Source organism: Ranitomeya variabilis, chromosome 1 (genome assembly GCF_051348905.1).
Source record: "Ranitomeya variabilis isolate aRanVar5 chromosome 1, aRanVar5.hap1, whole genome shotgun sequence".
NCBI classification, from domain to species: Eukaryota; Metazoa; Chordata; class Amphibia; order Anura; family Dendrobatidae; genus Ranitomeya; species Ranitomeya variabilis.
The window spans coordinates 27,368,472-27,395,946 of record NC_135232.1 but is presented as its reverse complement, the minus strand read 5'-3'; the positions used below and the strand labels follow the sequence as shown (position 1 = coordinate 27,395,946).

The window sequence follows — 27,475 nt, the reverse complement described above, 5'->3', positions numbered from 1 at the left end:
CCATTTTCGAAATTTTTGACAATATATTTCAGCTTCATCATGCCCTTGAGAGAGGGCTATCAAGGCTTTTTCAGCCTGAATCTCCAAATTAGGTTCCTCATAGAGCAACCCCAGTGCCAGAAAAAACGCATCCACATTGAGCAGCGCAGGATCCCCTGGTGCCAATGCAAATGCCCAATTCTGGGGGTCACCCCGCAACAAGGAAATAACAATTTTAACCTGCTGAGCGGGGTTTCCAGCGGAGCGAGATCTCAGAGAAAGATACAATTTACAATTGTGCTTAAAATTCAAAAAACGAGATCTATCTCCAGAAAAAAACTCAGGTATAGGAATCTTGGGTTCAGACATAGGAGCATGTATAACAAAGTCTTGGATATTTTGAACTTTAGAAGCAAGAGTATTCAGGTTTGAAGCTAAACTCTGGATATCCATTTCTCAACAGCTGAGATCTGAGCCATTCAGGGATTAAGAGGAGAGAAAAAGCAACAGATTGCAATTATGGCTAGACAGAACTTCTGAGTAATAAAAAAAAAAAAAGTGTCAGAAACTTCTTTTTTCTCTCTTTCTTCAGCCAATACCTTTAATACATTATGGCCGGCAATACTGTCATGATTCCCAATGGCAGGGACTTAGGCAAAAACGGACTGCTCGAGGATGATGGAATCTCAGATGACCGCGATACTGAACCTAACACACAACTAATAGTAGCCGGGGGGCGCGCCTACGTTTTATCCCTAGACATCTCGCACCAGCCGGAGATCTAGCTACCCCTAGTAGAGGAATACACAGACCTGGCTTGCCTCCAGGGAAACCCCAAAAGTGATAGTAGCCCCCCACATATAATAATGGGTAGGTAAGAGGAAAACACGTACGTAGTATGAATATAGGTTCAGCAAAGAAAGGCCCTCTGACTATATAGCAGAAGATACAAAAGAGGACTTCGCGGTCACCTAAAAACCCTCACAAGCCATCCTGAAATTACTTTAACTCTGATATCAACTCATGACACCGGAGTAGTAATTTCAGATCACTAGAGCTTCCAGCAGCAAGAGTATATAAATGCGTGCTGGACAAACAAACACAAAAAATGCAGAAGATCCAACTTAGCTGAATTGCAGACTTGGAGCAGGTAGCAAACAACAGAGGTACTCTGGTAACATTGATTGCCGGCACTAGAATGACTGAAAAGCCAGACTAAATAGGAAACTCCCAATACCTGATGGGAACAGGTGCACTGGAAATAAAAGACAAAAGTAAGCCAGTACCACCAGTAGCCACCAGAGGGAGCCAAAAACAGAATTCACAACAGTCAGTCAGTCAGTCTCTCTCTCTCTCTCCTTCTCTCTCTCTCTCCTCTGTGCATATATTCTATTTGACTCTGGAAATCACTGCAGCCCAAGCGGTAATATGGCTCTATGACGCCGCAGAAACCGGGCCGGAACCTATGTCATCACGCTGCCCACAATTAATTGGCTGAAAAAATGACGGGGAAGGCGTCATTCAAAACGCGACTTTGGCGCCAAGATCGCGTACCGCATGGCCGACCCCACGCTGGGATCGGGTCGGGTTTCATGAGACGCCGACTTTGCCAAAAGTCGGCGACTTATGAAAATGACCGATCCGTTTCGCTCAACCCTAGTGAAGACCAAAGAGCTGTCGAAGGACATCAGAAACCAAATTGTAGCCCTGCACCAGGCTGGGGAGACTGAATCTGCAATAGGCAAGCAGCTTGGTGTGATGAAAACAACTGTGGAGCAATAAGAAAATGGAAGACATACAAGACCACTGATAATCTCCCTCGATCTGGGGCTCTACGCAAGATCTCACCCCGTGGGGTCAAAATGGTCACAAGAACGGTGAGCAAAAATCCCAGAACCACATGGGGGGACCTAGTAAATGACCTGCATTGAGCTGGGACCACCGTAACAAAGGCTACCATCAGTAACACACTACGCCGCCAGGGACTCAGATCCTGCAGTGCCAGACGTGTCCCCCTGCTTAAGCCAGTACATGTCTGGGCCCGTCTGAAGTTTGCTAAAGAGCATTTGGATTATCCAGAAGAGTATTGGGAGAATGTCTTATGGTCTGATGAAACCAAAGTAGAACTGTTTGGTAGAAACAAAACTCGTCGTGTTTGGAGGATACAGAATGCTGAGTTGCATCCAAAGAATACCATACCTACTGTGAAGCATGGGGGTGGCAACATCATGCTTTGGAGCCGTTTCTCTGAAAAGGGACCAGGACGACTGATCCGTGTACATGAAAGAATGAATGGGGCCATATATCGTGAGATTTTGAGTGCAAACCTCCTTCCATCAGCAAGGGCATTGAAGATGAAACGTGGATGGGTCTTTAAGTATGATGATCCCAAGCACACCGCCAGGGCAATGAAGGAGTGGCTTCGTAAGAAGCATATGAAGGTCCTGAGTGGCCTAGCCAATCTCCAGATCTCAACCCCATAGAAAACCTTTGGAGGGAGTTGAAAGTCCGTGTTGCCCAGGGACAGGCCCAAAACATCACTGCTCTAGAGGAGATCGGCATGGAGGAATGGGCCAACATACCACCAACAGTGTGTGGCAACCTTGTGAAGACTTACAGAAAACATGTGACCTCTGTCATTGCCAACTAAGGAAATATAACAAAATATTGAGATGAACTTTTGTTAATGAGCAAATACTGATTTTCCACCATAATTTGCAAAATAAATCTTCCCAAATCAGACAAGGTGATTTTCTGGATTTTTTTCATTGTGACTCTCATAGTTGCCAATTACAGGCCTCTCTCATCTTTAAGTGGGAGAACTTGCACAATTGGTCGCTGACTAAATACTTTTTTACCCCACTGTAACTCTAAACAGTACCAATGAGATTTTCGATGACCTCCATAAAGAAGACTACACTTGACAAGGGGGATATCCATAATTAACCCTATATACTTCCCATATATCAGACCTCATAGTTTATTAATTCACTCCCTGCATAAACTGTTGCCTTACATCACCACTAGAGGGAGCTCAATGTATAACAGTACGCATTTACCTCCTGAGCTCCCCCTAGTGGTGGATGCAGCCACTCAGAAACCACACGCTCACTGCTATAATTGCATATTAAACACAATAAAAGGACAAAAGATTATTTTTTTCTCCAATCCTGGACACTTCCATTAGCAAATTGAATATTCATAAGTTGCAGAATGCATATACATTTCTAATTTATTAACCTTCTTGCAGACTTTCTTCATAGTGAAGATTTTTTTGTGTGTCTTGCTGAACAGCAAAATGTCTCTCCAGATTCCCCAGACTTGATATAAGTAGGAAAGGAGCATTATTTATTTAATTATTTTTTAACTCTTTGTATGTATCCAGGAGAACCTGGAGGTCCGGCTGCAAAGAATTTAAGATGTAAGTAGTCACCTTAGTAATATTCTCCCTTTTTTTTGGCCCCAAACATAAGATTCCACGGTGCTGTGTCCACTAAAGATCCTTAACACCCCAAAAACTAATGATGCATGTTCTGAGCTGTGCAGCAGAAGTTTGAGCCACGCCCACTCTGACATCACTTCCTGCTCTGTTGCTATTGGCTGAAGCTGCACCCCATGGACACCCTGCACTGCCCTCCCCCGGCAGGAAAACTTCTTAGAATACTTGTCCTGTAAAGTCACTTATTAGGATTTGGAGCTTTGTATTTGAAAACAAAACAACATATTCTGAAATGTTTTCGTACAAGATCTAAAAGTCAAATGGTGTTAAAAGTTGGAATATCCCTTTAAGTATGATGAGATAACGCTCCTTTAAAGGGTTATTCCCCAACAGAAAAGAACAAAGTGAAGTTATAGGCTTGTCAGTGTAATCAACTGCCCAAAACAAAACAAAAAACAAACAAGAATAAACGCCAGGACAAAACCATCAATCTGCATCTCAGAGATTTTATTTATTTTTCTTACAAAACTCAAAAGCTCAAATTAGGATTTGGCTCAAATAAAAAAAAAAGCAGCATCAAAAGTGACTTTATACAAAAAAAAAACAAACAAAAGAAAAATACTGATGTAGCTTATGTGACGTGGAGCGACTCACATACATGGACACTAAAGAACAATCACAAAAAAAAATATCTACTGGCAGTGACGATCGAGAGGAGGAGTTACAAAAATAAGTCACCGAGAGCGATGGACAGATCCTCGGGGGACGGCCATGAAATGCCCAGGAGGAACCTATATATTACACATACAGGCAAAACAATTCACAGGGGGGTAACAACAGGGGGTGCAGAGGCGGCAATCGCTCCTGGGGCCCTAAGCTTCCTCTGCCACACAAGATGGCACCGTTATTAGTAGAAGGGCCCCGCTTACATTATTTTGGGCCCCAAGAACTTCCATTACCGCCTCTGACCCTACAGCAGGAGCTTCCAGTGTCATTCTCCGGACCAGCTTTCCGCTAGTCAATCGCATAACTGGCAACCCCCCTTAAAAAACCCTAAGGAATCAATCTACAGCAGGAATCCGCGCTCCACTTGGTGCAAAACTACAACTCCCAGCATTCCCTGACAAACGATATATAAGGGAACTGCTACTTAGGCAATCAGGTGCTACCCGCTGAGTGCAATTTAAGCCAATGCTAAAAGGTCATGTTTTTTCCCCCCCAGAGATGCCATTTTTGTCCAAGACAAGTGTCGGGTACAAGCGTCGCCTGCAATACCGGACATAGCCTGTGGTCAAAGGTGGCGCCATTCCTGCAGAAAAATAAATAGAAAACAAACTTTTTTGTTGTTGTAACTTCTAGTTGAAGGGGTTCATCCCCAGAACAGTGCGGGTCATAGAGGGGTTATCACATGCAGACAGTTGTTACATTTTTTTACATATATTCTACTATAAATACAGAATACATATAGAATTTTTTTTTTATGATCTTCTATCACTATAAACAGGAGACCCCAGAAGTGCATTTGCTTCACATATAAGACCCCAAAAATGTAGTAGACTCCAAAAACTTTTGGACTTTTCCCCCTTCTTCATATTTACACAAGAGATTAGCGCAAATAATCTGAACAGTGGCGTCTTATCTCCGATATACAGGTACGATTACATTTACAAAACGGTTAAATATTGGCTGATCTATAAATCCTCTTCTAAGAAACGCTCCCTGCGTTTTGTGTATACAGCTCCCATGCAGGTCTATGTGTCACCGTGGTAACAGACTACAAACCAGCCCTGTGTAGTCTGTCTCTGCAGTGATACATCCCTTGTAAGGGACAAGAAAGATGAGAGTATCACTGCAGGAGCGGGCTACACGAGGAGACGCATAGGTCTGCATAGGAGCTGCATACACAAAACGATAATCAACAAAGAAAAAAAAAAAAAGTTAGAACAAAAAAAATCATCTTTACTACAATTTAATACTGGAAGCGCAGGCACGGATTCTGTCTTTGGTATAAAGGGCGCAGGTCTATCCTCATTGGATAAAGTGCAAAGAAGAAGGGAAAAAAGTAACAAAAACCTCCAAAAATCTTACATTTTTAAATGTCTCTTAATATCGTAGTGCATGTCGTAGTGTCGCCTCCTCCCCAGCGAGGTGTATTATAGCAGGACTATATGGACGCTTTACAGGCACAGATTACAATATCTCGTATACGCAGCAGTGGAAGTTATTCCGGATATGTAACATTCACAAAACTGCCGCACAAGGTGAGAAGTCATCCACGACCCAGGGATGAGCCCGCGTTCTAGGAAATGGCCTTGATACGCGACTACCGCAACTTTATTGTTTTCATCAATTTTCTTTTTATATGTTTCACCTACTTGAAAGGGAATCTGTCAGCGGATTTTTGCAATTTAATCCGATTCCAACGATGCGTCACTTATTAGGCTGCGTGCTGCAGTTTCAACGCAATTATTGTTTTATCAGCAGGAGATTATCACAGACTATGTCTCATGTGCAGGTTAGTCAGGCTAATTTGTGTAACTCCGCCCCCCAACTACTGATTGGCACAGTATACAGGAAGCTACCAATCCCTGCTGGGGGCGGGGTTATACGCAGCTCAGCATTCTGACCACTGCTACATCTACAACAGAGAAAACGGGGATTCTAACAAAACTGCAGCAAGCAGAGCAATAAGGGATACATCACTGAAATCAGGGTCTCTGCCCCTACATCATTCTGCTCTCAGATTACATAGCAAAAAAAAAAAAAAACTACTGACAGATTCCTTTTAAATGTACGGTCGAACACTTAGGTTTTGAGTCCCGAGACCTCGACCCATCCAGCACACTCTGATGATCAGCAGCATCCAGCCCAATACAAAGTCTATGCATGCACTAATGCAAGAGCGTGCAGAAGTGAGTGCATCAGAAAGTGATGGGTCAGGGTCTCAGGGCCGATCGGCAGCATGTTTAAAGGGGTTGTCCTCTTCACAATTGCAAAACAAAACGTGCACTCACCTCCTGACTCGGCGCTGTTCCTCTGTTGTCGGTGCAGTGTCTCCCGGCGATTCTGACTGCTGCAGTCAATCAGTGGCAGCTGATCGGCTGCAGCCTTCACTATTCCAGAGCGGATGTCCGTTCTAATGAAATACTGAAAATTTCACTAGCAGTCACAAAATCGCTGGGTCAACGCACCGGACACCAGTGGAACAGCAGCGCCAGTCCAGGAGGTAAGTATAGGCTTCTTTAGCCATTATGACAAGGACAATCCCTTTAAATATGCAAACAATCAGCAGGAAACCAGATTCTAAGTCCCTGACCCATCACGCAAAACACAGTGGATTATTATATAAAGTGTGGTTCTTTAACAATTAAGTTTGTAGAACATATAAAAATGAATTAAAATAAATGGGACAGGATCCCTTTAAATTAATATAACTGATAAATAAAATCTGACGACCCAGTAAACTATTTGCAGCTGCGGAGTCTCTTTAGCTGCCATAAAACAATCTCAAGCTCTCTCTGCCTCTCTCACAGCAGAAATCCCAGCAGTAGTCAGAAGATACAATGTATCCAGCATTATATATACCAAGGGTCTACAGCAGAAAACCCAGAACCCAAGTCTAAGGTCACACTGCTGCCTAAAGCGTGTCCTTCCAGCCTCCACCTGCCTTCCCCATAACTAGCTGTACAGTCCACAGCCCACAAAATCCTATGTTTAAAAGGAACGTTACAGAACTTAAAGGCATTTTATAGAAATAAGAATTGATATTATATTCTTAATTCCTCAATTGTTAATATATAGTTAGTGAATGAGACAAATTGCGAGACAGTATTCCGATTCATAACGAGCCCTGCCCTCAGCTGATACAATGTATCCAGTGCAGACAATGCTCTGTGAGCGAAACATTCCGGAATCCAGCCTGATACAATGTATCCAGTGCAAACAATGCTCTGTGAGCTAAACCACTCAGAATCTAGACTGATACATTGTAACAAACCAGCAGAGAGATCTGTGCAGCTGCATCTAAATCCCATTTATAGTGTATACTTCTCACAGATGAGACTTTATTACAATTCTATCCAGTGTGGACAATGCTCTGTGAGCTCTGCTGGATTGTTACAATGGATCAGTCCTGATTCCAGCCTGTTTAGCTCACAGAGCATTGTCTGCACTGGATGCATTGTATCAGCAGAGACCTGTACAGGGTTACTGTCTTTAATTTGATAATTAGTGTATACAAATTCTACATTTTTTTTCTTTTATCTTGCCATCTCATCCCTGTAGTCATAAACATCCAGTTTACCTGAACAATCACTTTAAATAATTGTGACTAACACACAAAAAAAACAAAACAGGTTAGTTGCGAAAGTCATCAAAAATGTCATAAAACAGCAAAAATCTAAAATAAAAATTGTTGATAAAAATCTATTAACTTTACTGGTGGTGATTAACTTTAAAACCCTATCTACAGTGCAAGGCCACAAAAAAAGTGGAAAAAAAAATCAGTAGATAAAATAGTTCACTAAAGACTCTAAAAATAATACTTCTATGCAAAAATAAAAACAAACATTTAATATCTCAATTTTAACAGAAAAGTAGAAAATATCAGGAAGGGAAGGAGAGAAAGTGAAAACTTCAGATTAAAAGGGAATGTGCACAAATAAATATCCTCTGACCAGTTATTAGAAATCTTTCATGGGCTGTACTGGTGTTAAAGGGAGTTGCTCTAGCAAGAGTCTGGATTTATTTTTCACCAGGTGGCGCCACTCTTGCCTGTAGGCCATGACTGGTATTGCAATAAAGTAAATAAGGCGGAGCTGCAATACCGGCAATGTCTGACAGACAAAGGTAGCACCGCTTCTGGAAAAACACATTCCATTTCTGCTAGTTCTGGACAGTCCCTTTAAATTTAAAGGAACATTATAGTCCAATTTATATCAATGGGACAGAAACAGACTTAAAAAAAAAAAAAAAAGTAAGGAGATATATCAACCTCACTCAAAGTGCAACAGTCCCTACTTCCCCAAAAACGCTGAAGTAAAATGACGTTCTATGCTGACCATTGCTACTTTTACAATTGAAATTATTTTGCTCCAATACATAAAAAAAGGCAATTTTGCAAATAGTCAGGATTAAAATACTATAATTTGGTGCCTGCAGCTCTTGAACAGACCTATGTGTCGCCAAGGTAACAGACTACAAAACAACCCCACGTAGTCTAACCCTGAAGACGACCGTTACTTCTTTCCATCTACACAAATTTTTGATGACAAACATTTAGTTGATGAATAAGAACTAAGGGACTGACAAAAAAAAGAGAGAGTATGGCGGCAGGACCAGACTACAGAGTTAGTTTGTAGTCTGTTACCATGGAGACTAACAATTCTGTACAGTTGATTTTTAAATTTAAAGACAGTTTGAAAAGTTGCTACATTTTTGGATGCATCGATACAAAAATAGTTTCGGACACACATGATCAAAAGGAATCACCCATGTCCTGGACAAAGACAGAAAAAACATAAGGGACAGAAAATACAGCTTTATCCATATAGGATAAGTGCATAGACCTCTATGGACAGCTCCTCCACCCACTGGACTGTACAATAACCTGGTCACATGACTAGGACTATAGGTGTTTCTAACGAACCAATCTCCAATCATAAAAGTCACCACTTTAACTTTCTTCCTCCATGTACCCCCCCTTTGAGTTACCCCAATAATTCCTATATGTGCTGGCTTGCTAAATTGGGTACAACTGCTTTAATTTTCAAAATTTACATGATCTTCGGAGTGCAACCATGAAAAAAAAAATAATAAAATCACAAACATTTGTGGAATTTTCGAAGCCCCTTTAAGCAGTAAAGTCTTTACTGGGCTAGAACAATCTACTAGAATTTAAAAAATCGCTCTTAGAAATCTTGAGCGATCAGCGGTGATCTGGGAAAAAATTGTGGGGGCCACCTATATTGATGTGGGGTCCATTATAATTAGTAATTAACATGTAATATAATTACTGGTGGCGTCCACAAAACCCAGAGCCAATCTCCATTCTGGATAAAGAGGGGCCCAAAAGCTGGAGGAATAATTATTCTCACAAGTGGCTAATGTTTTTTTGCACAAATTCTTGCATTTTCAGCTAACTTTGATAGTTACAAAAAGAATAAATAAATTAAAAAAAAAAAAAAAAAAAGAACAAAACAACGAAAAAAGCAAAACACAAAAACAAAAAAAAGAACAAAACAAAAAAGAACAAAACAATGAAAAAAAAACAAAAAACAAAAAACTAACAAAACAAAAACAAAATTAAAAAAAGAACAAAAACTTAGAAATAACTTGCAAGGTACAAATAGGATTTTCAAGGATATAACTCAAGTAAAACATGGACCGCCCCACTTCACAGATTTCAAGGAGTTGGAAATAAAAAAAGAGAAATACTAAATCTAACGCAAAGCAGAAGCGTTCACACGTATGGATTCACATTTGTTGCCAAGGATCTGATCACACGAATTATGCAGGATCCCAACAAATCCCACTGCTTTATGAAGGGGGTCCTTCAAATTCTGGTCATGGTCGCAAATTTTTGACAGCGGGCTGTTCAATGCCATCAAAAGTGATGATACTGCATAACACAAGTGTGAACGGAGCTTTCAAAAGTGCGACAGGTTCACCGGGAAACAGATCACAAAAAGTAACAAAAAAAAACACAAAAAAAATCATAAAAATAAGTAGTGCTCTTTAACAAAAATATAATGCAATACATTCATAAACCTGACAAAAATCAGGACGAGCCGATACAATTCCACCGAAAGGAAAAAAATGTAAAAACAAAAGCGATGGAGAAAAATGAAAAAACATGTGGACATTCCTTTGGTAAAAAATAAAAACCCCACACGATTTTGGAAAGACTGCTACGTATTAAAGTCACATTAGTAGGACAGCCACTTCCTTCAAAAACCTTGAATGTAGTGTTAACCCCTCTCATTGCTCGGGGTTACTGTGTAGTGGTGTTGACCCTTCAGAAAAGTGTGACCAGGAACTAATTATTTAAAAAAATGTAAATAAAACATCACTGAAATTATTGTTTTGCGATATTTGGCATTCAAAAGAAAATCCAGCGCTATCACACGTGTTCCTTTTGGAGCCTCGGAAAGCCTCCCCTACATCTGACAGACCAGGACCACCACAAGTCCAACATTACCCCATACATGGAAATAATTGGACCACGGCGTGCACAGTTGCAACATGATCTTCTTTGGACCAGGTCTTCGGATTCAGGAGCAGCCATAATTAAAACATTTGACCACTGGAAGCTTGATGTGATTACTGACATCCTCAACCATCGCAATGACCAACGATGAACCCAACTAAGGCTGCCACAAGTCAACCTGGACATTTTTGGGCACCAAACCCTACAGCACCGGACTGGCACAAGCAAAACAAGGCGGACGGCTTTACTTCTGAAGAGATGAATGCAGCATCAAGGCCATATGGTAACATTTTTGAACGTTCTCCATGACCAATAAATCCCTTAAAAATCGGTCTCTTTGCCCTTTGAGAGAAGGAACCAATGATTGTATTGATCCAATTAATGCCGTAAGACGCGAAAACCCAAGTTCTACTCTTGAGTCCATGGACACCGCCTACCAAAACCTCCTTCATTGATGAGCAGCTGGAGGGGCATGCTGGATGGTGTTGCCCATGCTTATTCCTCTTGCTTGTTTTGAAACAGGGAAGATATGGACCACCCCACGTGGGCCGGTTTGAGGGGTTCTTTAACGTCCACTGGAGGGATGAGGAAATGTCTGGAGTTCACCGAACACGGGCTCCCAAAAGAAGCATTTTCACTTCCCATAGACGTAGGAGAACCTGGAGAATCCCCACCCCATGTATTGGGGTGTTCCTGAGGCCTATACCCTGAAGAAGCTGCCATGTCATCTCTGGGTGCCTGGTGGTTCATATTCACAGTAGTGATCGGTAACTGCATCTGAGGTTTGTATCCAGCTCCATCGACCATGTCGACGTCAAGTTCTTCTTCTGAGCCGGCTTGCGGTTGGTACATGGACTGGACGTCGATATAGACCACAGAGGGGGACGCAGACCCATCGAGAACAGGATTGGATGTGTCTTCATGTATAGTGGGCTGGGAATATATAACTCCGGTGTGATTATCATCCGGACTCTTCGAGCCATCCTCCGGGGTCTGACCGTTGTCCGATAGCGGAGAGTTAAGCTCCGTGTCCAGGATTTTCGGGAATGGTTCCACAACTTCCACGCTGCTGGGGGTACACCGGTTCATCTCCAGGGTTTTAATGGTTTTGCTCCCCTGTAAATAAATAAAAGATCACAAACTTCAGAAAAGGACAATAAAATCTGAAAACACACGGAGCATTGGAGCTGCGAGTATCCAAACCTGACCTAAGGGGATCTGTCCAAGAATGGGGGGAAAAAATGGGGGTCCTAGGTTGCAGCTCAACACCATTGATGTGGATAGGTCTGAGCTGCAATACCATGCTCAACCTAAGGACAGGGGTAGTGCGGTTTTTGAAAGAATGTGCCAAACACATATAGGAGATGAGCAAAAAGATTCACAGCAGGACCCTGATCTGGCATCCATGTCATGACATAGTGGGGGTCTTGTAAAAGCCCAGGATGTTGCAATACAAATGTGGACACCAAACCATGGTCCTGCAAATTCTTTTAATTAACTTTTTTTTTTATCAGTTAGAAATGTAGAATTGTGTACAAAAAAAAATGGGTTTGCGTTTGCCATTTACAGAGACCCCATAACTTTTTTTTTTTTTTTCATCCATGGAGCTAAGTGGAGGCTTGTTGGGTTTTTTTGTAGCAAGCTAAGGTTTGTTTTTATAATCAATGCCATTTCGGGGTACATGTAATATTTTGATCGCTTTTTATTACATTTATTTTTGGAGAGGGGATAGAGGGTGTGGTGACCAAAAAAAACAAAAAAACAAAAACAAAACAGCAATCCTGACCATCCCCCATCTACCTTTACGGCATTTACTGAATAGGTTAAATAATTTCACATTTCAGCACATTAGATTTTTACAGCACAGACTCGGCAATGTCAAATACTCTTATTTTTGTCATTTATTTCTATTGGAAAAAAAAAAAAAGAAGTTTCCACAGGGACTACAAAGCTGAACCTTCAGTAGTTCCCCATCAAGGGGTATCATGAATGGACCCCCAACCCCAGATCGCACCTCTTAAATGCTGCTGTCAATTTCTGACAGTGATGTTTAAGTGGCTAAACTGCAGCGATTGCAGTTTGCTCATCACTACTGTTAAGTTTTTACCACTGCTCCTGATCACACTTCATACATTTGCACCTGACATAGGACATAATACGTCCCATATCAGGAATGGATTAGAACTTTTTAGGAGCATTTATTAATTTTTGCAAACTCCTAACGATAAAAAATGGGAAGTTTATAATGTATTTTCGGATTTACTGAATGGTCGTCAATATACAGGGGGACCGTGATGGGGGGCGCGGTTACCTCAGTGACGTTCTTCGGGAATTGCAGAGCTTTACTGTTTTCTGGATTTGGGATTTCAGGGTAAAATGTTTCTTTGATCCTAGGTGGAGAGATAAAGAATATTTATATGCAAAAAAAATGAAATAAAATCTGGAACTGTCAATATCAGTTGAACGCTTAATTGGCAAAATAAAAACAAAAAAAAGTGCAATATTTGTTTTTCTCCCCCAAAAATGGTAACAACGAGGGTCCTTGTCCAACTAATCTAGAGTTCTGGCTCTGACATTCAGGTCCGTCAGGCTGCTCCAAGAGGTTGAAGATCTGTCAACAGCAGTTTTCCAATGGTTTCAAGAGAAAAGGGATTTGTTTTAAACCTGGCAAAAAAAAAAACCCTGTTTCTTACCATTCCCTTTTCTTGTAGCAGATGGCACTGGTGATGATAACGAGAACCACCACAATCACTATTGGGATTAGGATGGCGAGAATTATCTTGACCGCTGCAAAGATATAAGAAATAGACAGAAAGTGTTATCGACTAGTCAGGTTCTCAAAAAAAAAAATTGGGCCCCTGTGTCAGTCCGAAATCGCACTTGGCCCCCCCCCCCCTGGCATTAATCACTGTAAAAAAGGACCAGGTGATTTTTTTGCGATATTTTTTTCTCCCCTCCTTCTAAGACCCATAACTACGGTAATTTTATTTTCCCAACACACAGCTGTACGAGGGCTTGTTTTTTCCAGGACAAGTTTTCCCATTGAATGCCACCATTCATTTTACCTTACAATGTACTAAAAAACAGGGAAAAATAGCTCCAAGAGGGAAGAAAAAGTGGCACAGAAACACTAAAGAAGCAATAATTCAGCTATTATTAATAATAATAAAAAATTATTAAAATAGAAAAAAAAAAGTTTTTAATTGCTATTTTCTGAAACCATTAATTTTTTTTCATTTATGAGGGCTTATTATTATTTGCGCTGACATTTTTATCTATACTATTTTGGGGTACACAAACATTTGTCACATTTTATCACTTTTTTTATGTGAATTGCAGCAACTGTAAAATACTCACAAAAAAAAGTCTGGCTTATAAAATTATAAAATTAAGCTGCCCATATGGTAAATACTAGAAAAACATTTTTTTTATGGGAGTGATGTCGGATGACTGAAAAAAGCAATAAAATCATAGTATCTACCCGAAAAATGTACTAGTAAAAAACGTGCCTTCCTATTGATTGAAATATAAAAAGTTACAGGTGTCAGAAAATGGTAAGACAAACCCAATTACCCTCAAGTCTTAAATGTATTTTTAAAATAATTTTTTTTTTTTCATCCTACCGAAGTACTGTAGAACCTCTGTTCATTTTTTACCGCACAATGAAACCCCCCCAAAAAAATGATGAAATTGTACTTTTTTCTTAATCTCATCACATTATTTGATAAAGTGAATGGTGTCATTCAAAATTACAACTCATAGATCAATGGCAAAATAAAAGTGTAAAATTTATGACTCTTAGAACATGGGGTATAAAAAAAAATTAAAAAAAAATAAAAAAATCACGTGTTCTTAAAAAGGGGGGAAAAAATAAGAGAAATACAAAAACATTTTTTTTTTAAAAGTTGGAAGAAAATCAACAAGGAAAGGGAAAAGTGGAGTTTCTTCACGACAATAAATTGGAAAATCTATAGGGGATGCAGAGGTCGCAGCTGCATCCGGTCCCGATGCCCGAGAGAATTAAAAGTCCCCCAGAAATAGACTCCAGCTTTATAAGTGGATGATGGTAGGTGGGAGCCCAGTAAACACTTACCATTGTCACTGGTCAGAACAGAGAAGTACTTGATTGGGCCCATGCCTCCGTTGGTATACGCTTGTAATCCCAGGGTATAACTTGTTCCACTCTGAAGGTCTTGGATCTTTAACACCCGCACCGCTGGGTCTGTGATATTCCTAATTTTTGTCTCTGTATGACGAACTACAAAGTAAAAGTAAAATGAAATAAATACATTTTTTATTCAATACTCTATTACAGATTAAAAGTTCACGGGAGGGGGAAGCGTTCGCACCATTATATTCAAAAGGACCATGGAAAGTGATCATAGGGGCCCCACAAATGGGGTCAACAGAGGTGCGTTACTTATACAAACTTGCATTAAGTTTTGAAGTTTTTGGGGTGCTAAATGAACCATAATTATGGATTCATATCTTTAGGAGGTATGCAAAATCATTAATATTAATTACCCAGATCCTGGAACCTTGAGAAGGACGCGTTATTTTGCTGTTTGACAACATAGAACAAATAACCCTGCAGGAATCCCCGTAGGTTTTCTTCAGATATATCTTCCCATTTCACCAGTACAGAACTGGACGTTGTCTCCTGTATAGTGAGATTTGGAGCCACTAACGGAGCTGAGAAAATAGATTGTTTTTAGCATTAAAAAGGAATAAAGTGCTTATGTGCCATGTAATACTATAGACTAACTACACCACAGTAAAAGCTCATTGCTCCAGATTATAAAAAGGGACCGCTATGGGGACAAATCACTCCCCTGAAGTCCTAATAGGGTACGTGAACAGTGGTTGTGTTAATGACAAAATCCCTGTAAAACTATTTTTTTTTTATGTTAATGCTAATTAATCGCTGGTATTTGTTTTTGGGAATTAAGCATATAGAATTTTTGGACGTGAACTGATAAACTAGCGATATGAAATCCTTCCTGCTGTATGCATACGCTGCATAATATCCAGGTTATATAAAACAGCAAAAGTGAGAAACCAAAATCAGTCTCTGGCTCCCAGGGCAAACTGGAAAGCAGTGAGTAAAAGATCCTTGCGAAAGAAGGGGAAATGGGTTTTTCATTCCACTCTGTTTTGTATACCCCCAATATTACGCAAATGTAAATATACAGCAGGAAGGTTTTCATATTGCTCAGTTGTTAGATCACTGCCAAAAATTCTAGACACTTTATTCTTAAAAACAAATTCCTCATCTTAGCAACCAAGTAACATTAATACAAACAAATATAAAACAGAGTTACAAGCGGTTGTCTCATTATGACAAGTTCTGTAGTGTGGTCTATCAAGACATATGGACTTTAGTGAAGTTGTTTGTATGCATAGCGGTCCATTTTTACTAGCTGGAGCAGTGAGCTTTGACTGTGGTGGACTTGACCACGTTTATGTAAATGGCAGCAATTAAGTACTAAAATCAGTTTCACAAGCAATGAAAATTGGTGGATGAAGCTTCTTATGCAGTGAAATTTTAGATTGCTTAAATGTTCATGAAAAAAAAACATTTTTTTCTTTCCAACTTCTGTTGATGTGCCCTATAAGAACTTATGGATATCATAGGGAAATGAAGGTGGGGGGGTGGGATGTCCCCATAGCGGTCCCTTTATATTTGCTGTCGAAGTGAACAGTGACTCTCAGAGCTTGATGGAAGTTGTAGTTACAGCTAGTTAGGGAGCAAGGCACTATAGGGTCTTGCGATATTACCTAGTTCCTCGGAGTACATGTTCATTTCTCTCAGGAGCTGGTGGTCATCATTTTCACAGCGGTACAGAGACACATTGTATTTTTGTCCAGGTTGGAAAAGTTCTGAGAATGCAGATAAGCAGAAAGTTACACAAATGTCATAATGGTTGTAGATGGATCTCCTGATATTCTAAGAGGAGGCAGCACTCGAAGACACAGAGGTCTCTCGGCCTACTGATGATGCCCATATCTTAGATAAAGGAGGTATTGAGAATCTCAGCAAACTCCTCTTCTGTGCAGAGTATGGGGGCAACAAAAAAATTGCCAAATACATCCCGAATCTCTCTGGCTTTGCAAAAATGTTGCACAAAGCAACATTTTTGTGCCGATTTTAATGCCAAAACATTTTTTATGCACGGCTAAATAAATGTAAGTCAATCGTTATAAATGGATTGTATAAAGCTAAGAAAGCAACTTCTAGAAACAGTGCTAACGCTTGCCCATGGCGGCAGCTTGTATTGTAGTTAGAATGTTTCAATACCAGATACGTCCAGACAAAAGTGGAATCATTCATGACAAGTTTCTAAAATTTTTGGGGGTCCAAGCGTGATCCTCAGTGACTGATAGGAAGAGAGCCACATTAAACGCATTCTGTTCCACTGCCCTCTTCTTACTTGAGCTGATGAAGCCGCTGGAAGAGCTAGAGGAAAACCTCTCCCACATCAGCGACGAATCTAGGGGGAGGCTGGATGGCACCCACTTCACCAAATATCCGCAGGAAGCATTCGGGTCTCGACTCCATGTGATGTTAATGCCATTACCGCCCCCATCAATCTGCTCCACAGCCACCTCTGGAAGCAAGAAAAATAAAAAATAAAACAAAAAGAACCATTAGACAAAAGCATGGAAATTTAGGTAAACTCTACAATGTAATAGAAAATTCAATCACTTTCAGCGGTTAGGCATCGGCCATATTTTTTTAGTTCCCCCCCACCAGTCCTTCACAACCGGGAGATTTTCTGTATTTTTTTCTATTTACCATGTTCACTGTACAGTAAAAAGGACCTGGCAATATGTTTTTCCAAGTGAGTATGAGTACGCAGATAGCAAACGTATAGTTTTTTTTAATTTAAGCTGTGATTTTTTCCCCAAAAAATTTCTAAAATAAAAAAAAAAATTGTGTGTCGCCTTTTTCCGACACCCATAGAGTTTCCATTTTTCGCATCTGTGGCTGGGTTATTTTTTGCGCCCTGAGTGGACGTTTTTATTGATGCCATTTTGGGTTAGATGCGATGTTTTGATCGCTTCTTATTGCATTTTATTGCAATGTTTGGGTGCAATGTACTGAAAACTGGAGAAATATTCCAAGTACATTGAAATGGTAAAAAAAATAAATAAATGCGATATCGCTTTAGTTTTTTGTTCAGTAAAAAAGGTACAACACTGGAGCGTCAGTACAGTTACAGTGATACCAAACAATAGAGGTAGGTTTTTATTTTAGAGGCTTAAAAATAATAATAAAAAAAAAATAAAAATTTGTGCTTGCGTCAATATTTTCCATAGCTTTCTTTTTTCAGTCGGTGGAGCAGAGTGAGGGCTTGTCCTGTAGTTTTTATTTGAACCATTTTAAAAGGTGCTTAAAATATGTATACATTTCGACTTTTTTTAAAATTATATACTATATGTTCACAGTATTAGAATCTATAGTAAAAATAATGGCCTTTGATAAAGCTCTGCTTGTGGCTTGGCTTCATTGGAGCACCAAAATGAAGCTTTAGATCGGCATTCTGATGCCTTTATGACAGTGTATATAAACATAATATAAATTGTTTCAATATCTGCAGTGGACGGATGCGTTGCAGCTCTAGATGTGAATAGATTATTTTCTTGATGGCGACACCCGCCGCTCTGATGTCCGGTCACTCACCACTTGGCAGCAGCACGGTCGTTATCCTGGACGGCGGGGAAGACCCAGCAGAATTGACGGCCCTGACAGTGATTTCATAATCCCGCCCGTCAGTAAGGGTGATGCTGGTCCTGTTGCGATCTGCAGTCACCTGTGTCTCCTGGATCGTGTCCACACCGTGCAGTGGTCTCCATGTAACTCTGTAGGCGATCACTTCCCCATTAGCTTCTCGGACGGTGAAACGCTGGAAGAGACGGTCAGATTGTCAGCACCGACAGCAATGCTCATGCCTGATCTCTGTACAGTGCTGTGCAAAATGTGGGCGCTACATCTGCACCTATGGTGACATCTGTACCCTCAGAACCTTTTGGCCTTTGTTGAGGTTAATTGACTTGTCTGCAGATTAATGTGTCGAGGATGCCATAGATAGCATCGAGCCGCCAGGATCAGACTTTCGGGACAAGATGTCACCTCTGTTTATATTAATAACCTATTTCCAATTTGGAAAGGGGAGGGGGATGATTAAATTTGGAAAACAAATGACAACGACGTCACACTGCAGTTATGGCAGCTTACCTTCCAAAAAACCTCGATCTTACGCCCTTCTGCGCTCCAGAGTATCTCTCTCCAAATATCTAACTTTCTAAAAGGGGCTGTGGACAGAAAAAACTAAAATTAATAAAGTAACTCTCCTCCTGTCAAACTGTTCTTTAGAGGGTGAGAAGATGCTAAAGGAGTCATCGTTGAAATGGGACCGCCATGGGTACCAGACACACCCCATACAGGGATCAGCGTCCTACCGGCAGTCAGTGTGCGGTGCCTCTTGGCGCTTCTCCAATCGCTCCACTTCCAAAAATGATCGTAAGATGCACATCGTACACCAAAGTCGTAAACATGAAACGGGTGGAGGTTGTTGATATCACAGTGGTAATGTGAATCTTTTATTAACCCTTCCAGAGTAAAATTGCGCTGTAAAAGACAATTGTTAGGAGATATTTTAATGCAATAATTTTACATATTTGGCTAATTTTTCAGGATTTGAAGCTACTAAACCCCTTAGACACTGCGGTCACTTCAGGCAGCAGCATCTAAAGCGGTTTGCCTGATGGCAAGTGTTGACCGATACAATGAATTGGTCCTTACCGTCTCCGGCTCTCCGTGCATCAGCTTGACTTCAACTTCACACAATAGATTGACAGATGTATAAGTTCCCGGCAGAATCCAGGAGAGGTAAACCTCGCTGGCACTGGTGTCACGAATGATGAGCTTCTCGATAGGCAGAGGGTGAACTAGAAAAAAAATATATAGAAAAAATAAAATAATGGTTAGATGAAAAGTAACAATAAAAACAAAAAACAAACAAAAAAAATCTACAATGTAACAAAAAGGAAAACAAATATTCAAGTTGTTTTCGAGACACACGTGACAGCTGTAACAAAAGTATCAAACGAAGGCCCAACTTAATCAGAATAGGTGGCCTTCCTCAAGGTGACGATCCCGCACTTACTTCTTTCGGTGACATTAATAGTGAAGGAGGCGTTGGAAGTTCCCAATGGATTTTCAGCGAGGAGCAAGAACTGGTGCAGCTCCTGCTCCTTCTTTATGTCGTAGCTGCAGTTGAATTCGTCCTGATCTTCTCGAAATCCGGAACACGAAGTGTTAACTCCCGAGAACCTAAAATATCAATCAGTCGTCTCGTTACCAAAAAAGTTCCCACTTTTACTTCTTGTGTTAAAAATCGCTGTTCACATTGTAGGGGTATTCTGGCGCCACTCATTTCTGTTTTGGGAGGTTCATGAAAACCCACCAGGAGACGTGTGCCATTAGCGGGAAATGAGGGCACCGGAATATCCCTTTAAAAGTTTCCAATTTTTTTTCTTACGCACATGCAATCATTTTTTCAATTGGATTTCATTACAAACTGTGCATAGTTTTTGCCTTCTGTAGCCTCTGTGTTGGTGGCTGCAGAATGAGTTAACTGAGATTCTAACAGTAAGCTCGTTCTGAAGGGAGACTTTCTAATTGTTCTTCCTCTGAGCCGAGTTATGAACACATGAAAGTGCTGCTCAACACTGTGCCCATAAGTCAGCCGAGAAAGGAAGTCAGAAGAAGGCTCGCTGATAGGTTTTCAGTTACCTCATCATTCAGTTGCCAATAGATCGTTCTAGAAGGCAAACTGTGAAATTTGCAAATCAGACCCAGTTGCAAAAATTGTTTGCAGCTTACAAAAAAAAAAAAAAAGCCACATGGAGATTTTGATATGCCTTTATCGATTCATACGGATGTGGATTTTACCTTTCATACAGGGTGTATTTTGTCCCACGGTCCACACCGTACAGTCCGGTGTCTCTTCCAGCCTTCCAGGTACAGTTGATCACGTTGAGGTGCCGGGCTTCACAGCTGAAATCCTGGGGCTCGTCAGGAGGATCTAGGAGAGGTGACTTCACTATTACTGTGCTCGATAAATACAGATGAACGGAGGACGAACAGATCAGATTTTCAGAGTGTCTTGCGAAAGTATTCCCCTCCCCCCCCAGCTTTTTACCTATTTTATTACATTACAACCTGTGTGTAAATATTTTTGTATTTGTGTGTGATGCATCAGCACTAAATAGTGTAAGTTAGTGAAGTGAGAAAAATATAGGCCTAAATTTAATTTATGGGATCAAATAACTAAAAATTGGCATGAGCGTATGTATTCACCCTAACAATTTCTGGTGCAAGCAATTCCCTTCATATGTCCCATGCTTAGTGACAGGACGTCCCCCTGTGTGCAATCTAAGTGTCACATGTCTGTCACTATACACACTTTACTTATTCCAAAAGGCCACAGGGGCGGCAACACAACGAAGACGAAGGAGATCTCCAAACACCACCATGAAGACCAAGGAGATCTCCAAACACCACCACGGAGACCAATGAGATCTCCAAACACCACCACGGAGACCAAGGAGATCTCCAAACAACATCACGGAGACCAAGGAGATCTCCAAACAACACCACGAAGACCAAGGAGCTCTCCAAACAACACCATGAAGACCAAGGAGATCTCCAAACACCACCACGGAGACCAATGAGATCTCCAAACACCACCACGGAGACCAAGGAGATCTCCAAACAACATCACGGAGACCAAGGAGCTCTCCGAACAACACCATGAAGACCAAGGAGATCTCCGAACAACACCATGAAGACCAAGCAGATTTCCAAACAGCACCATGAAGACCAAAGAGATCTTTGAACAACACCATGAAGACCAAGGAAATCTCTGAACACCACCATGAAGACCACGCAGATCTCCAAACAAGTCAAGGACAAATATGGTGAGAGGTACAAGTCAGAAATGGGTTATAAATAGTGGTGAGCAAATATACTCGTTACTCGAGATTTCCCGAGCACGCTCGGGGGTTCTCCGAGTATTTTTTAGTGCTCGGAGATCGCCTGACCACACCCATTCATAACTAGCCACACCCATATCCGCGTCCCAACCACACCCATTTAGCACTGCTGATCACACTGTTTCATAATGAATGATTATAAACAAAAAATATGGCCACACAGTGCTCCATACTGTATAATGGCCGCACATGATGCTCCATACTGTATAATGGCCACACATGATGCTCCATACTGTATAATGACCGCACATGATGCTCCATACTGTATAATGGCCACACATGATGCTCCATACTGTATAATGGCCACACATGATGCTCCATACTGTATAATGGCCACACATGATGCTCCATACTGTATAATGGCCACACATGATGCTCCATACTGTATAATGGCCACACATGATGCTCCATACTGTATAATGGCCACACATGATGCTCCATACTGTATAATGGCCACACATGATGCTCCATACTGTATAATGGCCACACATGATGCTCCATACTGTATAATGGCCACACATGATGCTCCATACTGTATAATGGCCACACATGATGCTCCATACTGTATAATGGCCACACATGATGCTCCATACTGTATAATGGCCACACATGATGCTCCATACTGTATAATGGCCACACATGATGCTCCATACTGTATAATGGCCACACATGATGCTTCATACTGTATAATGGCCACACATGATGCTCCATACTGTATAATGGCCACACATGATGCTCCATACTGTATAATGGCCACACATGATGCTCCATACTGTATAATGGCCACACATGATGCTCCATACTGTATAATGGCCACACATGATGCTCCATACTGTATAATGGCCACACATGATGCTCCATACTGTATAATGGCCACACATGATGCTCCATACTGTATATTGGCCGCACATGATACTTCGTACCGTATAATGGCCACACATAGCTACTCCTACACACGCGTCTGCGCTCCATACACCTCGTACACACACGACTCCACTCCGTACACCTCATACACACGGCTCCGCTCTGTACACCTCATACACACACGGCTCCGCTCCGTATACCTCATACACACGGCTCCGCTCTGTACACCTCATACACACACGGCTCCGCTCCATACACCTCATACACATTCAGCTCCGCTCCATACACTTATTGCCTTTTGAAAAGATTTTTTATAATTTTTTCTATTTTTTCTCTGGCGCCCCCTTAGGGTCGGCGCCCTAGGCGGCCGCCTAGTTCCCTATATGTTCGGGCCGGCCCTGACTGGGGCGGAGCTTCACCTTCCAACAAGACAATGGCCCAAAGCAAACTGCTAAAGCAACACTCGAGCGGTTTAAGGGGAAACATGTAAATGTTCTGGAGTGTCCATGTCACAACCCAGACCTTAACCCAATGGAGAATCTGTGGTCAGATGTGAAGATCGCTGTTCCCTAGAGGAAACCATCTAACTTGAAAAAGCTGGAGCAGTTTTTCCTTGAGGAAAGGGCAAAAATCCCAGTGGCAAGATGTGGAAAGCTCATAGGAGAATTATCCACAGCGACTTGCAGCTGTAATTGCGGCAAAAGGAGGCTCTACAAAGTACTGACTTAGGGGAGAGAATAGTTAAGCACATTTAAGTTTTCAGTTATTTTGTCCTATTTGTTTACTTCACAATAAAAGGAAAACCAAAATGTTCACAGTTTTAGGCATGAGCTTTACATGAACTGATGCAATTCCTCAACAAAAAAAAGTTAAATTCCAGGTTGTGAGGTAGCAAAACAGAAAAATGCCAAGGGGGTGAATACTTTTGCAAGCCACTGTACTTGGTTGAATGTAATAGAAAATTCCACTGTAAGAATTATTTCAGCCATCGTCTTCTCTCCACAGAGCTCGGAGTCTTGGTTTATGGCACGTTTGAGAACTGGAAGTAGAAATAATACTTCCACTATCCAGCAGGTGTCACTACAACACTGAATTGAAGCGTGACAACATAATAAATAACATCATGTACATGTCTGTGACCACTGCAGACAATCCCATCAATGGCCTCAGCGCTCTCATTCTTTACATGTATGTGACTGCTGCAGGAAAATCACTTACTCCATAGCAGATTGTTAATGTTATCATTCTCAGAGTATATATCTCCCACTGTAAACGGTGAAAAAAATAGCACAACTGCCATTTCTGTTCCATTTGGAAAAACAATGGGGTAAAAAGTGATATTACAAGTTGTATGCACCCCACAATGGTATTTACTAGTGATGAGCGAATATACTCGTTACTCGAGATTTCCCGAGCACGCTCAGGGGTCCTCCGAGTAGTTTTTAGTGCTCGGAGATGTCTTTTTTATTGCCGCAGCTGAATGATTTACATCTGTTAGCCAGCATAAGTACATGTGGGGGTTGCCTGGTTGCTAGGGAATCCCCTCATGTAATCAAGCTGGCTAACAGACGTAAATCATTCAGCTGCGGCAATAAAAAAAAAAACACATCTCCGAGCACTAAAAAATACTCGGCGGACACCCGAGCATGCTCGGGAAATCTCGAGAAACGAGTATATTCGCTCGTAACTATTATTAACATCAAAAAATAATGCGAGGCATGGCAGGGGAAAGGAGAAAGGGGAAAGAGGGAAAGGAGAAAGGGGAAAGGAGAAAGGGGAAAGGAAAAAGGGGAAAGGAAAAAGGGGAAAGGAAAAAGGGGAAAGGAAAAAGGGGAAAGGAAAAAGGGGAAAGGAAAAAGGGGAAAGGAAAAAGGGGAAAGGAAAAAGGGGAAAGGAAAAAGGGGAAAGGAAAAAGGGGAAAGGAAAAAGGGGAAAGGAAAAAGGGGAAAGGAAAAAGGGGAAAGGAAAAAGGGGAAAGGAAAAAGGGGAAAGGAAAAGGGGGAAAGGAAAAGGGGGAAAGGAAAAAGGGGAAAGGAAAAAGGGGAAAGGAAAAAGGGGAAAGGAAAAAGGGGAAAGGAAAAAGGGGAAAGGAAAAGGGGGAAAGGAAAAGGGGGAAAGGAAAAAGGGGAAAGGAAAAAGGGGAAAGGAAAAAGGGGAAAGGAAAAAGGGGAAAGGAAAAAGGGGAAAGGAAAAAGGGGAAAGGAAAAAGGGGAAAGGAAAAAGGGGAAAGGAAAAAGGGGAAAGGAAAAAGGGGAAAGGAAAAAGGGGAAAGGAAAAAGGGGAAAGGAAAAAGGGGAAAGGAAAAAGGGGAAAGGAAAAAGGGGAAAGGAAAAGGGGGAAAGGAAAAGGGGGAAAGGAAAAGGGGGAAAGGAAAAAGGGGAAAGGAAAAAGGGGAAAGGAAAAAGGGGAAAGGAAAAAGGGGAAAGGAAAAAGGGGAAAGGAAAAAGGGGAAAGGAAAAAGGGGAAAGGAAAAAGGGGAAAGGAAAAAGGGGAAAGGGGAAAGGAGAAAGGGGAAAGGGGAAAGGAGAAAGGGGAAAGGAGAAAGGGGAAAGGAGAAAGGGGAAAGGAGAAAGGGGAAAGAGGGAAAGGAGAAAGGGGAAAGGGGAAAGGGGAAAGGGGAAAGGGGAAAGGAGAAAGGGGAAAGGAAAAAGGGGAAAGGAAAAAGGGGAAAGGAAAAAGGGGAAAGGAAAAAGGGGAAAGGAAAAAGGGGAAAGGAAAAAGGGGAAAGGAAAAATGGGAAAGGAAAAATGGGAAAGGAAAAAGGGGAAAGGAAAAATGGGAAAGGAAAAAGGGGAAAGGAAAAAAGGGAAAGGAGAAAGGGGAAAGGGGAAAGGGGAAAGGAGAAAGGAGAAAGGGGAAAGGGCAAAGGAGAAAGGGGAAAGGGGAAAGGAGAAAGGGGAAAGGAGAAAGGAGAAAGGGGAAAGGGGAAAGGAAAAAGGGGAAAGGAAAAAGGGGAAAGGAAAAAGGGGAAAGGAAAAAGGGGAAAGGAAAAAGGGGAAAGGAAAAAGGGGAAAGGAAAAATGGAAAAGGAGAAGGGGAAAAGAAAAGGAAAGACATATGGCTGTGCCTCAAGTCGACCAAGTGGATATGAACCCAATTTGGTTGGATGAAGCAATTCTGAAATATGAAACAGAAGAGAAATGACGGACTAATATAGAAGAGCTCATTGACTAGCAGAACCCTGGTCTAGCGGGCAGGTCAGTAATCTGAGACTGCGGGACCGGAGCACGTCGGCATTGCTGGCTCCCCTTTTAACTACCTGGCCTGGCGTGACGTTGTGGTGTTTGACGCCATTATGATGACATTGCACCGGGTCGGCAAATCAAAAGAAAAGCAGTGGTCGGCGACGTGTAGGAGGTGGATCAGAGGGCACTCGTCTTTTGGCCACAGACTACTGACCTGACCGCTGGATCCCGAGAGCCAGTTCACTCCTCTCTACTGTTCGAGCACCGGAAGGACACGAGTCTAATACTTACATCCGACAAAGACCACGGTCCCGGTGACGTACGGTGTCTCGTGGGTGTTGCAGAAGATGTTGTCTCCGCTGGGGTGGGACATCGGGAGACTTGTTAGCCGGATCCCTGCGACACCGTCTCCCAGATCGACCAGTGGATACTCGTCCTTGTGGGACTTGAAGTTTATGGATTTGATTTGGTCTCCGCTTTTCAGTTTACAGCAGTAGTTCACATCGGAGCCGACGAGGACGGTTATATCCTCAGGGAAGACTCTACCTTCATCTTCACCTTCATCACTGCTACCTGTGGACGGCGGAGAGATGAGCATGAGCCCAAGACCACCATAACAGCCCGTCCATAGGTACCCTGTGTGCCGCCATATAGTGCTCACAATGCTGCACTGTACCGCCACACATGCATCATCCGAGGGCACAGGATGCCATTTTCCCAGCGGTTGCATTATTCTGCTACGTCCCCATAACGTTACCATTGACGGTTTTGGTGGTGCTCCAGCCGCTCTGCCTCTTTTCGCCGTTGTAGTGTTCTTCATGCACGAAGCAGCGGACCCTCACCGAGTGCGAGGTGCAATTTAAAGGGAAATCAGACTTCCATTTCCAGTGAAAAGTCTCGAAATGAGGAAACCAATGTTCTACCACCGTCTCCTGAAGGGAGAAAAGAAAGTATGTGACCCACAAAATGTGCAAAAGCCAGCGCCATGTACTCCAGACCACCAGGGAACAAAGCATCAACCCCTCAATATATAACCTACACCCCAAGATGTTCCATAGAGGAGACTTCATCTCAATTGGATTTGACAGTGAATTTCTATATTGTTACTTACAATATTTTGATTATCTACAGACTTTGAATTTGTTCCCTGGTGGTCTAGAGTAAATAAGGGGCTAAAACCTACAGGTGAAGGATACATTTACATTTAAGGGATGATAGATTGTTCCTTGCTGGTTTAGATTAACGAAGAGGGCGGGTGGGAAGGTTTAAACACAGTGGTCTAGTATATCCCTGGTGGTCTAGAGGCTTTAATGAGTTAATACTTGCGCCCTATGGTATTTTTTTGTGGGGTGGGCTATTTTGTTGAATTGTGGAACTGAGTAAACAAGGAGTTAAATTGTTTACATTACATTTGAGGGGTGATAATTTGTGTCCCTGGTTGCCTAAAGTCATTAAAGGGTTTATTCCTACTGGTCTGGAGTATATAAGAGGATAATACCTGCCTAGTGAGAGGGTATGGGGGGTGAGATTGGCAGCGATTTATTCCCTGGTGGCCTAGTGATCTAACGCATGGGGGTGAGGGAGGCAGTGATTACTTCCCTGGTGGCCCAGTGTTTCAGGCTATGGGGGGCAGTGATTATTTCCCTGGTGGCCTAGTGATCCAGGCTATGGGGGGCAGTGATTACCTCCCTGGTGGCCTAATGGTCCAGTGTATGGGGGATTGAGGGGGACAGTGATTAC

At 41.8% G+C, this 27,475-nt stretch overlaps 1 protein-coding gene across 2 annotated transcripts in view; it reads right to left on the bottom strand.

Moving 5' to 3' along the window:
- Nucleotides 1-10,133: 10,133 nt before the first annotated feature.
- The window catches only part of LIFR (LIF receptor subunit alpha), a 55,247-nt gene continuing 37,905 nt past the window's right edge, over nt 10,134-27,475 (bottom strand). The window contains exons 6-20 of one of the 2 annotated variants that reach the window (XM_077281511.1): nt 26,493-26,667; nt 26,027-26,308; nt 20,584-20,716; nt 19,796-19,962; nt 19,432-19,577; nt 19,089-19,257; nt 18,865-18,941; nt 18,310-18,532; nt 17,057-17,233; nt 16,404-16,505; nt 15,150-15,317; nt 14,719-14,883; nt 13,319-13,412; nt 12,937-13,015; nt 10,134-11,741 (exon numbers count right to left, since the gene is read on the bottom strand). In XM_077281511.1, coding sequence (XP_077137626.1) covers nt 11,121-11,741; nt 12,937-13,015; nt 13,319-13,412; nt 14,719-14,883; nt 15,150-15,317; nt 16,404-16,505; nt 17,057-17,233; nt 18,310-18,532; nt 18,865-18,941; nt 19,089-19,257; nt 19,432-19,577; nt 19,796-19,962; nt 20,584-20,716; nt 26,027-26,308; nt 26,493-26,667 — 2,778 coding nt within the window. In that variant the 3' untranslated portion in view covers nt 10,134-11,120. The remainder of the gene's footprint in view (nt 11,742-12,936; nt 13,016-13,318; nt 13,413-14,718; nt 14,884-15,149; nt 15,318-16,403; nt 16,506-17,056; nt 17,234-18,309; nt 18,533-18,864; nt 18,942-19,088; nt 19,258-19,431; nt 19,578-19,795; nt 19,963-20,583; nt 20,717-26,026; nt 26,309-26,492; nt 26,668-27,475) is intronic. The other variant, XM_077281518.1, reaches the window with a different exon arrangement.